Source organism: Macaca fascicularis, chromosome 3 (genome assembly GCF_037993035.2).
Source record: "Macaca fascicularis isolate 582-1 chromosome 3, T2T-MFA8v1.1".
NCBI classification, from domain to species: domain Eukaryota; kingdom Metazoa; phylum Chordata; class Mammalia; order Primates; family Cercopithecidae; genus Macaca; species Macaca fascicularis.
The window spans coordinates 21,038,746-21,054,250 of record NC_088377.1 but is presented as its reverse complement, the minus strand read 5'-3'; the positions used below and the strand labels follow the sequence as shown (position 1 = coordinate 21,054,250).

The following is a 15,505-nucleotide window of genomic DNA, read 5'->3' as shown; positions in this document are numbered from 1 at the left end:
AAGTTAAATACGTTTTCTACATCCTTCAAGAAAATGTCTGGAATCTTAATCCAAAGTCTTCAACGATATTAACTAAAACCGGAAGGCTGTTCAATAATTAAACAGTATCTTTCATTTTAAAGAGCAACATTCGTTTTGATTTTTTCCCTCCACTTCAATCCTGATTAATAATCATTTTTCAAAAAATATAAGCAGTTGAGTGTCTATCCAGATGTTGCTTTCAAGTGGAAGGAAGGAGGCAGGGCATATTCCTGGTGCCTTTACACAGCTGCCCCTATCTTCTCTGTAGCAAATGAGGGAGTGGTGTTCCTTCTCACATTGGCAGCAACAGGGAGAAGGAAGGAAGGAAAGAGCCATGTGGGGGCTTTGCAATTAAGCACATTTGGATTTGAATTCCATTTCTTTTTCAGATCGGCTGTGACCTGGGGCAGGAAACTTAAGCACTCCATGTTCCAGTTTCTTTATCAAGTGGTGATAACATGCCACATGATATGATAGGAGTGCTGGGAAAATGAGATACCATACCACATGTAAGTCATCTGGCAGACAGGGTGACACGCGGCAGAGCTCATACATATTAGCGGCCTTGCCTCCTCCTCTGCTTATTACATCCTGCTCAAATCTTAGAGCTAATGCTAACCAAGGGAAAGTTCTGCTACTTTTATTCAAAGCCACTGAAAATGTTTTGGTAGGAGGGCGCAATAACAAAGAAAGAAAGAAAAAAGAAAAGGACAAATTTAAAAATTGAGAAAAAAAACCCAAAAGAAAATATAAACATTAACAAAAAACAAAATAGAACCACTGAAAATGAATTACACACAGGATCACAGAGTGCAACCTACAGGAAAAGTAATATGTATTTTTCAAAAAATGTTAGGGGTAGCCCACATAAAAAAGGTCGAAAGTATCAAAAATAAGTACATTGTTAATTTGTAAGATCGAAACAATAATTTTGAATATTACATCCTTTTCGAAAAAAAGGTAAATGTTTTTCTCCATTGCTTCAAGCAAACCAGTATGCAAGTAGTTTTTTTAACTTAATCATTAAGTCAATGAATCCCAACTTGGAATGAACGTGGTATTTAGCATTCAAAATGTTTCCCCCGCTTCAGTCATTTTCTCACCTTAACTGGTAGAGCTCAAATGAGAACAAGTTAAAGTAAAAGCAGAAAACAAAACAATAACATTATTTTGCATAGCCCAATCTGGCAGAATGACATGTTTAGGCACACCGTATTTTATGTTTGAAACAAATGAAAATGTATAAATATTTGGGGTTATATTCCCTGATGAAGATAGTCATCTGGCTGTAACTGTTATAACTATAACATAAGCACCCCTTTGGAAAACTAGAATCATAAAACTTACTATGTAAGAAGGAAGTTTTTTCAGCTCCTATGGTTTGCAAACACTGTCTACTGTATAAAGGAAAGAAGATAGACACTATAATCTGAATCACTATAATCACATTGGCCTAAGTAGAAATGCACGTAGCAATATAATAAGAGAATAACTATGGAACGTGAATGTGCGGTATGTTTAATACGACTGAGGATATTTAAAAGGATAAAAATCTTCTTTTTAGGCACACGGAAATAAATACGAATACTATACTACCAATTTATTCCATTGAATCCAGAAATACATCTGTGGTAATTAATTTTCCCTGCCAACTTCATTGGGCTACAAGGTGCCCAGATTAAGCATTGTTTCTGAGTGTGTTTGTGAGGGTGCTTCTGGATGAGATTAGCATTGGAACTGGTGCACTCAGTAAAGTAAATCACCCTCTTCAACATGGGCAGGCATCACCCAATCTGCTGAGGGTCTGAAATCAAAAGGGCAGAGGATGGAGCAGTTCATCCTTTTTATTTCCTGGCTGCCTGAGCCAGGATATTGGTCTTCTCTTGCCCCTGGCCTGAAATGTACACCATTGTCTTCCCTGGTTCTCAGGCCTTTAGATTCGGACTAAGTCATACCACCAGCTCTCCTGGGTCTCCAACTTGCAGATAACAGATCATGGAACTTAGCCTCCATAATCGTTGTGTGAGCCAATTCTGCATAATCAATCTCTTCCTATACGTATATACCTATTGGTCCTGTTTCTCTGGAGAACCCTGAGCAATACAATTTCTCTTCAAGTAAATGTTTGTTAACGGTCCAGTTACTTCCCATAGTTGAGGAAGCTGTGTCTCTTTTAATCTGTAACTCAAATTTTTATTTTTTCAGCCATTCATACAATCCCCCATCTCAATTAGTGTGAAATTATCCTATATTCATATCAACCAGCAAACCAGATTACTGTCTAGTCAAGCGGAGAAGGATAACATATGCTGATATTGTTAAATGAATTTAATAGTTTATGACTACTGCTCTGCAGCTGCTGAGGAGGAAGGAGAGAGCAATTTTACGGTGGAGTATGTCCAGAGAGCTCGCCTTCTATTTCGTGAATATCCTTATGTCCTAAAGAGATTAAATTCATAGGACTGACTACCATTTTGTGATTACGTCCACAGAAGGCCGGAGACACGTGTGCCCTATGTCCTCACCCATCAAGGTACTTCCTTTTGGGAAGGGAGTGGGGCTCAAGGAATGTCAGGATGTCACAGGACGTCACAGGACACAGAGGGAACAGGAAGCTGTCTATCAGCAGGTCACTGATATATTTAAGGTACTTAAAACACAGGTCACTGTCACCACTTAGAAAGTGGAAACAAACTGGCTTTGGGAGGGTTTATTTCTGTTTTGCATTTTTAACTATCACAGAGCAGTTTATCCTGCTCACAGACCTCTGAGGTTCCACAGAACCTCTGATAAAGGCTAGGATTTCAGCCGGGTGCGGTGGCTCATGACTGTAATCCCAGCACTTTGGGAGGCCAAGGTGGGCGGATCACCTGAGGTTGGAAGTTTGAGACCTGCCTGATTAACACAGAGAAACCCTGTCTCTACTTAAAAAAAAAAAAAAAAAAAAAAAAAAACAATTAGCCAGGCTTGGTGGCGCACGCCTGTAGTCCCAGCTACTCGGGAGGCTGAGGCAGGAGAATCACTTGAACCTGGGAGGTGGAGGTTGCGGTGAGCTGAGATCGCGCCACTGCACTCCAGCCTGGGTAACAAGAGCAGAACTCCGTCTCAAAAAACCAACAAACTAACTAACTAACTACAGGCTAGGATTTCCACGTTGGTCAAATGATAACAGCCTCTTTTCATTAGAGTCCTCCATGCTAGGCATCTTCTATGTGTTCTCGTTTAATACATGGGAAGAAAAAATTACCCTATTTTATTGTGTAGAGGCAAAACACTGCAATTAAACATACTTATTCGCATCCCTAAACACACACAAATAAAGTTTCTTAAGATTGCGTAAACCATAAAAAGGCTGTAAAGCTAATTTTAGGGCAGTAAAGGGCTAATCCATCCACATGCTGGGGCACTGGCAAGGGTTTTTGTTGTTTTGTTTTGTTAATGAGCAACACAACTTGGCTAAACAACATATGCTTTGTTACGATGGCTTGTTTTCTATGAAACAGCTGTTCCTGCCCCAAACACTATCTGGCAAATGACCTTCAACAGAAGTTGGGTCATAAAGCAGGGATCAAGTGAAAAGAGCCCACAGTGCTGGAATATGGAGGATGGAATACGGAGGACGTTCTGGCCTTAGGCCCCTCCGCCAACCTGGTCACTCATGCCTTCTGCAAGCAAGCTGGCTGGGTATGTTCCCCTTTCCGCGGAAAACGACTTAAAATGAGACAAAACTCAGGGGTCAATATCCTTAGCTCTAGGTTTTGACCTCTAGATGCCTAGACGTTAGCAGCACTACCAACATCACATTCACAAGCTTTTAACTTTTTAAATGACCTTTGTATTTATTTTATTTTAGTCTCCTAACACAGCCTTGTAGACCATGGCAGGCTATTACCTCCCTTCCTTTTAATAGTGATCATGTGTATCTAAATACTCATAACAAATGAAAAAATCTAACTGCAAAAGCAGTTCCAATTCCCAGTGCATTACTGCTTCAAGGTGAACATTTGCTTCCAAATATACAGTGGTATTCTGGATGACTTATGCCTTCTACATAAGCCACATCCTTATTCTTTCCCACAGTGGGAAGTCAGAGGTATCAAAGCGGCTGAGACAGCAGCTCTGACGTGGACAAACTATCCTGCCTTTAGTGAGCCTGTTCATTTTTTTATTTCTCCAGCCCGCCAACATTATAGCCCTTACTATATGTGAGGCACATGGGAGAAACCAATGAGAAAAACATGAAGGCCCTGGTCCTGGTGGCATTATATTCTAGGGACAGAAACAATTACTGCAAGACTTTTTAAAAAGCCAGTAAGTCATACTGTTAATATGTGATTTGTATTATGGAGAAAAAGAGGAAAAAGAAAAATAGAGCAGAGTTCAGAAGGACTGGGAGAGCTGAGGGGAGAGGGGAAAGGTAGACCTCAGTAAGTAAACGACCAGGCAGAGTCTTAAGTGAAGAGGTGACATTCAGATCTTCCCAGCTGGCTGCCGGAAGAACATGGCAGGCAGATGACAAAACTAGCCTGGAAGCCCTAAGAGTTGAGGCTGGCTGGCAAATTCCACGAGACCCGCATGGCCAGAGCTGAAGAAGCAACAGAGGAAGTAGTGGGAGAGGCAGGGAAGAAATGGGGGATATCATGTACAACCTTGAAGCCACAGTAAGGATTCTGAAGGACCAGTGTGGGCTGTTTGAGGGGGAGTATATGTGATGGGGTGTTTTGTTGAAGGATCACTCTGGCTGCTATGGGACAACAGCAGAAGGAAGATCTTTTAAGAGGAGAAGACAGGCTGGGTGCAGTGGCTCACGCCTGTAATCCCAGCACTTCGGGAGGCTGAGGTGGGCGGATCACCTGAGGTCGGGAGTTTGAGACCAGCCTGACCAACATGGAGCAACCCTATCTCTACTAATAATACTACAATTAGCTGGGCATGGTGGCGGCGCCTGTAATCCCAGCCACTCGAGAGGCTGAGGCAGGAGAATCGCTTGAACCAGGGAGGCGGAGGTTGTGGTGAGCCAACATTGTGCCACTGCACTCCAGCCTGGGCGAAACTCTGTCTCAAAAAAAAAAAAAAAAAAAAGAAGACAAAGATGAAGATGACGGTGGCTTGGAGCAGGGTGGCTGTCATAGGAAGTTGTTGTCCTCAGCCCCCTTCCCACACGAGAATGGTCAGATTCCCTTCTTTCTCTCACACCAAAATGCTGTTACCTCAGGGAACTGAGTATGAAAACGGGAGAAACTGCTTCCACATGTGCGTGAGGGCTCCTTTCGATTTTAATACTGATACATGGATGCTTGTCACAATACTGCCACTTCACACTGTAATCTATTCTCAATACCTGCCAGAGCTCTGTTTTCTGGGGCGAAGTAAAATGGCAGGTTAGCTTTCAGTTTATTCACGAACGCTGATGCTGCATGCAACGTTCCTGTCACAAAATGCTCCTCCATCACTGGTGCCAAGACAGCAATGAAACATTTCCATACCTGTGCTTCCTCTGAGAAAATTGTTACCATTTGAAGGGAAGTTACTTCAAAACTGGGTGAAACCTGCTAACATCTTCAGGACGAGGCAGAAATCACTCTCCTAGCCTGTCTGAAGACTCCTTAGAAGATAATCTATTAAGTTGAACTGCACACGCACCGATTTACTTCATTTTAGTTCCGATTTTACAATCGCTGCAGAGTACTCCCTTTCATATTCATACTAATGTGGTATTTCACATTCAAACAAGAATGTGGGGTCAAAATTAAAGACACTGGGAAAGATTGCCCCTATCATTTTGATATTCGTTTCCTCAGTCTCCGGGGTGACATACAGTTTTACAGTCACAATGGGCTCAGGACACAAAAGAGAAAACAACCCACCTTCAAACAGCAATGACCATGGCCACCTCCAACAGGCCAGAAGGCCCAATGCTTCCCTAAACAAAGGCTTATGAATGGCATTCAGTCGATATATTAATGTTAGATTCTAACAAGAAAATTGGTTTAGTCTCCTTTCATCAGCAGAAAAGCAATTTATCTCTATAGCACTGATAATAGAAGATTAAAACAAATTAAGACCTATATAAATCATTGCCTTATCATTGAAAATGCTATTTGATACAGACCTAGCAAGGTTGTCACTTGAGATGGCTATAATTTAGGAGAGGAGACAAGGGGGATCATTTATATATGGGTGAAATAGAAACCTGTTAGCGTTTATGTGAAAATTTAATCTTGAAACATGGTAGAGCTTTCCGAGTGCCACCCCAACTTAAAAAAAAAGTGTCTCTCCATTTTTCTAATTTTAAAATAGCTAAAACTCCTAACGCATTCTAAATTCAAATATTTATCCTACCCACTAAGTCCAAGATAGAAGAGCCATTTATAACAAGAAAATACAGTTTGTGATCCTCCGGTGTAATATCAGACTCTTTTAAAAACAAAATAACAACATCAACAAGAAGAAGAAACAAAGGCATTCTCCCCCTAATAAGCCCCTGTATTATAATTTTACAGCCAGTGCAATCATAGTTGGTGGAGAACACTATCAATGCAACGTGTGGACATAAGGTAATAAAAATGTAATCTATGATGTGTTTACTCTAGTCAAGCTACATTTCTTTTTCATGTCCATGGACACATACTGACATGGGAATTTTTTCAAATATATGAACTGAATGTGAAAGAATGAATGCTGGCGTTATTTTTTATTAACATCTATTCTCTGTTCAGCACCACACACTAAAACTTAAAAGCAACCTCAAGTCTGAATCTAAAAAATATACGTGAAGCAATAGCAATAATAACTGGCATTCAGAATGGGTTAACCTTAGGGTATTGTTTTTTGTCAATTTGTCAGAAGCTATTCTTGACTTCATTAATGGAGGCACATAAAGAAATAATCTGTCATAGCTGCTCAACACTCAATAGATGAGTTCAAAAAGTCACAATCTTCAATATTGTCCACTTTCATATAAATAGTAGCAGTAAAAGCAGATGGAACTGTTAACCTCTATGGAGGTCTTAAGGATAAAGTTGATTTCATTTTACCCCAGACTTCCAGAGCAATCTTCTCCTACACTTGTATATTTTACTTTATATTTATTGTTATTTATTTCTATGACATATCTGGGTCTCATTTCATCAATAAAATTATCAAGTTATTGAAAGCCAGTACTCAGATTCCTTTGCTGGTGTCCCTCAAAATACCTGGCCTAGCACATCCTGGACTCCAAAATAACTGCTGCACAGTTCACAATTGCAAAGATATGGAACCAACCTAAGGGCCCATCGCCCAATGAGTGATAAAGAAAATGTGGTATATATACTCCATGGAATACTACTGGGCCACAAAAATCACAAAATAAAAGTCTTTTGCAGCAATTTGGATGGAGCTGGAGGCCATTATTCTAAGTGAAGTAATCAGGAATGGAAACACAGTATGTATTCACTTATAAATTGGGAGCTAAGCTATGATTATGCAAAGGCATGCAGAGTAGCATAATGGACATTGGAGACTCAGAATGAGGGTGAGTGGGAAGGAGGTGAGGGATAAAAAACTACATATTGGGTACAATGTACACTACTCAGTTAATGGGGACACTAAACTCTCAGACATCACCATCATACACTTCATCCACGTAACCGAAAGCCACTTGTACCCCCAAAGCTATTGGAAAAAAAATTAAAATTAAAATTAAAAAACCTGCTGTATTAAACCAAGGATTGGCTTGCTGGCTACATTTTTTTTTTCTTTTCCCTTGAGATAGAGTCTCGCTCTTGTCCCCCAGGCTGGAGTGCAGTGGTGCGATCTCGGCTCACTGCAACCTCCGCCTCCTGGGTTCAAGTGATTCTCCTGCCTCAGCCTCCCGAGTAGCTGGGATTATAGGCGCGCACCACCACATCCATTAATTTTTGTATTTTTAGTAGAGATGGGGTTTTACCATGTTGGCGAGGCTGGTCTCGAACTCCTGACCTCAGGTGATCTGCCTGCCTCGGCCTCCCAAACTGCTGGGATTACAGGCGTGAGCCACTGCACCTGGCTACTGGCTACCTTTATAAAAGTAGTATTATTGGAACACATCCTTGTGTATTTGTTTACTTATTGTCTATTGTTGCTTTCATGCTACCACTGCAGAGTTAAGTAGTTATGACAAACTGCATGACCTACAAAGCCTAAAATCTATAATATGGCCTTGTATGAAAAATATTTGCTGACTGCTTTATTAAACTATCTACTTACCCTCTTCTGGCAAATAGCTAAACAACAGACCACATAAATAACGAGCATTCTTTTACCACAGGTAGAACATCCCTAATCTGAAAATCTGAAATGCTCCAAAATCTGATCTTTTTTGAGTAGCAACACCTTTGTTCTCTCACAGTGCAATGTACACAAACTTTGTTTCATGAACAAAATTAGCAAAAATACTGTATAAGGCCAAGCATGGTGGCTCATGCCTGTAATCAAAGTACTTGGGGAGGCCGAGGCTGGTGGATCACTTCAGGTCAGGAGTTCAAGACCAGCCTGGCCAACATGGTGAAATCCTATCTCTACTAAAAAACACAAAAATTAGCTGTGTGTGGTGGCAGGTGCCTGTGATTACAGCTTCCCCTGAGAGGCTGAGGCAGGGGCATCTCGAACTAGGAGGCAGAGGTTGCAGTGAGCCAAGTTCACGCCACTGTACTCCAGCCTGGGCAACAGAGCGAGACTGTCTCAAAAAAAAAAAAAAAGAAAAAAAAAAAGTATAAAATTACCTTCAGACTTTTGTACAAGGTGTACATAAAACATAAATGAATTTCATGTTATCTCATCATGAATACATCAACATTCCCAAATCCAAAATCTGAAGCACCTCTGGTCCCAAGCATTTCAGAGAAGAGATATTTAACCTGTATTCAAAGTAAATGGCCCTTCTTTTTAAAAAATGCTGAGCTGGGCCGGGTGCAGTGGCTCACGTCTGTAATCCCAGTACTTTGGGAGGCCGAGGCGGGCAGATCACGAGGTCAGGAGATCGAGACCATCCTGGCTAACACGGTGAAACCCTGTCTCTACTAAAACTTCAAAAAATTAGCCAGGCGCAGTGGTGGGCGCCTGTAGTCCCAGCTACTCAGGAGGCTGAGGCAGGAGAATGGCGTGAACCCGGGAGGCAGAGCTTGCCGTGAGCCGAGATCGTGCCACTGTACTCCAGCCTAGGCGACAGACCGTCTCAAAAAAAAAAAAAAAAAAAAAAAAAAAGCTGAGCTGCTAAGCAATCCAGTTCCTTTAAATTTTAGGGTCATCTCTAATTATTATGGCTTTGAGGAAAAAATCATTTTTCTCATCTAAGCATTTCCAGATACCAAAGATTTGGCTTTTCACACTTGTTAATCTGATAGAATTTACTGGCAATGACGTGACATATAGTTTAATTCACCATCACATCTTTTAATGCTTTAATTGTTCTCCCTCCCTAGGTTGGTTGGGGAGCAAAGTGTAAGCCCAGGTTGTCCAATCTAATTTGGCAGTTTTAGTTCCAATGGTATTGCAGAATGTACTAATGGGAACTAATATTTGCTACTGCACAGTGAAAAGAACAAGAAAACTGTGATTAAGAACAATAGTTCGAATTTGGCCAAAGATTAAATGGCCTAGGCATTCAGACTTCTGTCTTATGGCTCCTGTCTTTACAACGACCCTGGGGTTAAGGTGGCATATTCCATTCAAAGGCTGCATGGTGAGTTATCTACGATTTGCAAATTATGAGCTTCTGCAGCAACAAACTTGGAACTTGGGAATGGTTCTTGGGGATGGAACTTGGGGATGGTTCTTGGGGACGGAACTTGGGACCTGATTTGTTAAGTTCCAATTTTTTTCATATTCTCTGGAAGTGTACCAGTCTGCTTCATGTCATCTGGACCATTTTGATGTGCCTAGAAATCAGTATTTTTCCCTCCCTCAATCCTGCATGGGGTCAGATCTATAGCTCTGTACACACCCTAAGGCCATAAACATAATCCTAAAGTACAAATAACCTGTGTAGCAAAACTATAGGGCATCTCTACAGATGTTTATGCTCCAGCATATCCTGGGATTCTAGGAAACTAAGATGAAACAGACAGGAGAAACGGTGGGGCATAGGTGAACCATGGACTTCCAACTAAGGGGTTTGCTGGTTTCTCTTCTGCTGCCACAGTAGCTTACATTCGAGCAGAAAAACTACGAGATCTTCAATACTATAGTCAGAACAGCAACAGCAACTTCCACCTTATCTTGCAAATATTGAGAGCTTGGACATTAGTCTAACAAATTCAATTTCAAACGTCTGTCGAGAATCAGAGGATACTGACATTCTAACATTTCAACATGCCCCCAAATTTGTGGAAAGTACACCTGTTTACACCAGGATAGTTCTATCTCTGAGTCAGACGTGGGGAAACTACTACTCCAGAACAGGATTCTCAACCAGAATGTGATTCCCCCGGGCACATTTAGCAAAGTCTAGAGACATTTTTAGTTATCACAGCTGGAGTTGTGTTAATGGCATTTAGTGGGTAGGGGTCAGGGATGCTGCTAAACGCTCTGTATGCATAGGACAGACTCCTAAAATAATTATCTGGATCAAAATGTCAATAGTGCTGTGGTTGAGGAACCTTGGTTTAGTTGTTTGTACCACATGTCAGTGCAAATGAAGGAGCCAGAGATGGGTCACACTTTGGCCAGATCACAGGGTGCAATCTGCTGACTGAAAATCAGCATGATGCTCTTTGAGAGATTAAATGCCATTAAGAAGTTGGTCTGTTTGCCTTTTGGGAACCAATCTGATGGAGACAACACTAGAAAAATTGGTCACACTCTCATATTTGAAATATAAATGAATCAACAAATATTTATATAATTGTATTGTTTACAAACACTACATTTTGAAGGTTAAATGTTAAACTTTTGCACTGTCCTAAACCCAAATGGGCAAGTGCAAAACTAATGTCAGAAATTAACTCAGCTATAAGACTCTTTATCCCAAATGAGAAAGGATTTTTTTTAATGATTTGAATTCCTATGTTCATGAATAAAATGAAAGCTCTCAGCCTTATATTTGTGGTTTAGATTTTCATTTACAATAACAACAACAATAAAATATGTCCCTAAAATTGCAATGCTCAAAATCAGTTTTTATGACAAAAGTTTGAAACCTAGAAATGCTTGATTTGTGGCAAATTATTGTTTTTATAATGCAGACCATCATACATTTTCTCCCTAAGTGTAATCTTACATCAGTTCAACTGAAGAGCTTTTTCTATCTCCTTTCACATTTATTATTTGCCTAGAAGCAGCTTAGACTGAGCAACCTGTAAAACCAACCACCTTTGTGCAGAAATATCACCCAATTAGCCCTAGATTGATGAAGGAGCAAAGTCAAGTCCAAGTGCCCAGTCTAACAGGCTTGCTTACCTTCTAGTTCAGCTCCTTTGCTCTGAATTGAGTCTGCCATCTGCATCTGACCTCCAGATGACCATGACTTTTTCAAATCAAATGTGCAGTTTGCTATAAATAAGACCACATAGCTGCACAGGCTATAAATAACTAGAAATTATATGTTTTCTTCCTTGTCTGTTGGTACTAGTGCTGCTAAACCCCTCACTTGCTGTGATTGAATAGTCTCTGTAGGTAGACAAGAAAATATAGCTGCCCAAATCACTTCATCTTCCTAGAATGGAAAGGTGTCAGGATCCCAAACACACTGCAAGTAGATGAAGAAAATTACTGGGAAGGAGAAAATTACAAAAGAGACTTTCAGTATCTGTTTGGAATGGCGGATGATGAAAGTGGTAGTTATGTGTACTGCATGAAAATAAATTTATCCAACAATGATGCTTGTTTCCATCAGTTATTAAAAATGGAAAAATAGAATTCTTATAAATGCTAAAATGAAACTTAAGAGAAAAATAATCACTGTTTTGTAAAAGAATGGGAAAGACATTTGATTTACTGATGCGTGCTATATTCATGGCATTTAGGAAAAAACGCTAACATTCTTCATCCTCTTTTCACTGTTTGCTGTATTCTTAAAATGTGCTTCTGAATCGCAAATGTGATTTTACCAACCTGCAAAACAATGTCAGAACCAAATGCTTAGCCATTTGGTGTGGAGTGCAGCCAAAATGTCATTTGGGTTTCAAGCCTGGTCCTGCCATGTTCGATGGCTTGGGACAAGTCACTAGGCTCTTGAAGCCTCATTTTTTCTCATATGTACAAAAGGAATGAGGAAAACGCCCACAAAGTGTTCTGAAGAAAAATAAATGATCTGTGAAAATGCTTGGTACAATACAACTTAACATGCGTACCTATGTATTATCAATACTACAGTGGACGGGCTAGAGCTTTTTCCTAGTCTGTGTCAACCCACTCGCTGTACTTACACTGTTTTTAGAGAAAAACCCTTTTTTCACAATAGCAAAAGAAATGTGTACATTGCAGCAGTACAAACCACATCCTTCAAAAGTCATACATAACGTGAATTATTCTGAATATTTTATGGAGGCCATTAAAAAAGCTTTCCAGTTTAGGATGCAATCTTTTTTAAAATACATAATCACCCGTCTATAATTTATCATCTTTGAAAAAGATAACTGGCTTCATCAATTTTGAGATGAGGGTTTTCTTTTTTTTTTTCAGGATAATGTACATAAATGCTAATTTTAATTATAAAATATCTAAGCTACAACTGAAATTGTGTCTCTGCTTCCAGCAATCAAGAGCATAAATGGTATAGATCATCCCTAAGCTAACACTGGATAAATCTATTTCTGGATGGAATCCAAATTCAAATATGAATACTAAAACCACGTTTTCAAACTAAGTTAGGCTGATGGTACAACTGAAATAAAAAAAAAAACATAAGACACTAAAGGCCTGCAGTGACAGGACAATGCATTTCTTTATAGAAGGCTCTTTCTCTACTTCCTAGTCAGAAGTTGAGAACCTCTAACCTACCACTATGTCTTCCGGGAGAGGAGAAAGAGGGGTTCCTAATGTCTAAAAGTGACCCTTCATGAAGTTGAAACCGGGTCTTACAACACAAATAATTGAAATCTGTGCATACGAATTAGCCCATGTACTACGATACATGAATATTAAGTATTTTTTCTGAGGAAACAAGTTACTCATGCATTATAGTCTCTTGTTAAATCATGGCATCTTGATGTAACTGAGTACTCTATTTTAAAGATCTTTCTTTCTTCCTTTCTTTTCCTTCCAGTTTTAGTAAGGAAATGGTAACCTTTGCTCTCTTTCTTCCCACTAGGCACTCCCGGCACAGCGCTCCCCTTATCTAATTACGCTTATAATTCTTATTAAAATTATTAATGCTTGCTTAGAACTTCCACTGACTGAGTTAGGCACCTGCAGAATTCTCCCTCATCAGGAGATCACCTCAAGGCTGCAGTTAATTTACAACCCGATTGTGCCTGGGATGCACCAGCCCACTTACCGAACTGGATAATAACTCAAGTCTTTGGAACAAGTCCCGTATAGCAGCACCTCCTCACCCCTCCTTCATGCCCTGCATTCCAAGCTTCCCTTTTTAAGCCTTTGTTTTTTAATCCAAAATTTGAGATGGTTGCTTTAACGCAAGAGCCTGGACCATTTCCCCACTGCTAGTTTTGCAAAGTAAAGTCACTTTCCTTCCACTGCACCTAGCCCTTGTTCTTCGGTTCTGCAAGCAGTAAGAAGCGGAGCCTGCTCTCAGTTACACTGATAGCTTTTAGGAAATAAAATAGTTAATGGCAAATACAATACAATGATGTTGTCCCTATAATATTCAATAAAACCGGACTAAATAAAAAGGAAATTGGTCAGAAACAGAAGAAACTTGGTCAATGATGTTCTTAGCCCGACATCTCAAGCTGTCTGGCAAAAATGAGATGTAATTATAAGCAAGGTAATGGGAAGAAACATTTTACTAAGACAGGTGTTCAAGAAATACAAAACCATGCAAAGAAGGTGATGATGCTGGAGTTATGTGAACCAAGCAGCATCCTCCTCCCCTCTTCCCTTCCCTCAGGTGAATGACAATGACAACGTACGTTTAACAGGATCTCGGGTAAGAGGTTCCCGGGTAGTCTTGCGTAAACTTTGGGACACTATGGAAAAAATAAGAGAACATAACTAAAAACAAAAAGAGAAACATGGGAATGATGGCTGAAATGCACAAGAGTCCACTGACAAAAAAACCACCTAACAAACAAAATCACTCCTTAGGTTTGATCCCTCCAACAAAACCAAAATGAACATATTAACATAAGATCTATTTTTGCAAGAAGTTAACATTTGAGAATGCCAGATATCTTGTCTCTGATAATACGTATATCCAAGTAACAACAGGTTTCTTAACAGAAGAGGATTTCTTGCTCCTTCTTTTGTGCCAAATATCCCCAATTCCCTTCGATGCATTTTTTCACAAAACGTCCATTTATTTCACTCATTCACAGAACAGCATGTGGCTCTCAGCTCTGGCTGTTTGCTGAGACTTATACTCTCTATTTATTCTTGTCCACCCATCTAACTGATCTTCAGCCTTTGCTTTCTTCATACATTATTCTGTCACCTATCTCCTCTAAAATCAGGTATAGCTAGCCTTATCTAATACCTCTCTGTTGGGAGCATCTACCTTTTGCAAAAGCCTCAGCGAAGTGTGTGCCACCCAGGACACCTCCATCCAACCTGGACAGGTGCCCACTGCTCGCTCCCAGACCAAACTGATCAAAGGGAGAGAGTGTTAGGGGAAGGGATGGCAGTACTGGGGTGAGGTGGAGAGATAATTTGAATCTCTTGAAGTAAATTCATCACTGCTAATAATTAAAACCAAATAAATTTCTTATTACCAAAAAATAGACATGATATTTCAGAAAATGAATCCACCCAGGGCAAGGGAGAAAAAAGTTGCAAATCTGCCAGGAAACCTCTCCCAGCCGCTAAACCAGTCAGAATCACTGTAACAAAAGGCCTTTGTTCCAAAGGCTGCAGGCAACAGAATTCTCCATTGTGTTCGCAATACCTGACCTAATTGACTGCTTTGTTTGAAACTGAAGAAGGGAGTCATTTGAGCCAGAAGCTGCAATCATCCCATCAGAGCCAGAAAAAAAAAAAAAAAAAAAAAAACTCTTGAGGTTACCAGTTCCTACACCTGTTCACCCATGGGACTGAAGCAGTCATCTCATTCACTGGCGATGGCAGGAGACCAACAGAAGCTTTTCCATTAGATTCCTCTTAGATCCTGAGCTCCTTTACAGTGGAGTGCAGGTCCTTCTGTTGTTTTGCTTAATCCTATGATCTCGCTGGAAAACAATTTATGTAATCCCTAGGAATCTCAGGCAGGAAATGGGGCTGCCACCTTGCAACACAGCGGAGAAAAGGCAGGAGTCTCTCAAAAAAGTAATGCACAGTTACTGAGTTTCGTCTTTAGTTATCAAGTTGAGCTGAATAATTACTTCTTGAGTAGTTCACACTTCCTACTCGT

The 15,505-nt window shown here is 40.2% G+C and overlaps 1 protein-coding gene across 6 annotated transcripts in view; it reads right to left on the bottom strand.

Moving 5' to 3' along the window:
• The window catches only part of APP (amyloid beta precursor protein), a 287,131-nt gene that overhangs the window by 97,397 nt on the left and 174,229 nt on the right, over window positions 1–15,505 (bottom strand). For 2 of the 6 annotated variants that reach the window (XM_005548883.4, XM_005548884.4), the window contains exon 8: window positions 14,073–14,129. The exons of the other annotated variants lie outside the window; for them this stretch is intronic. In XM_005548883.4, the coding sequence (XP_005548940.2) occupies window positions 14,073–14,129 (57 nt within the window). The remainder of the gene's footprint in view (window positions 1–14,072; window positions 14,130–15,505) is intronic. 6 annotated transcript variants of the gene reach the window in all.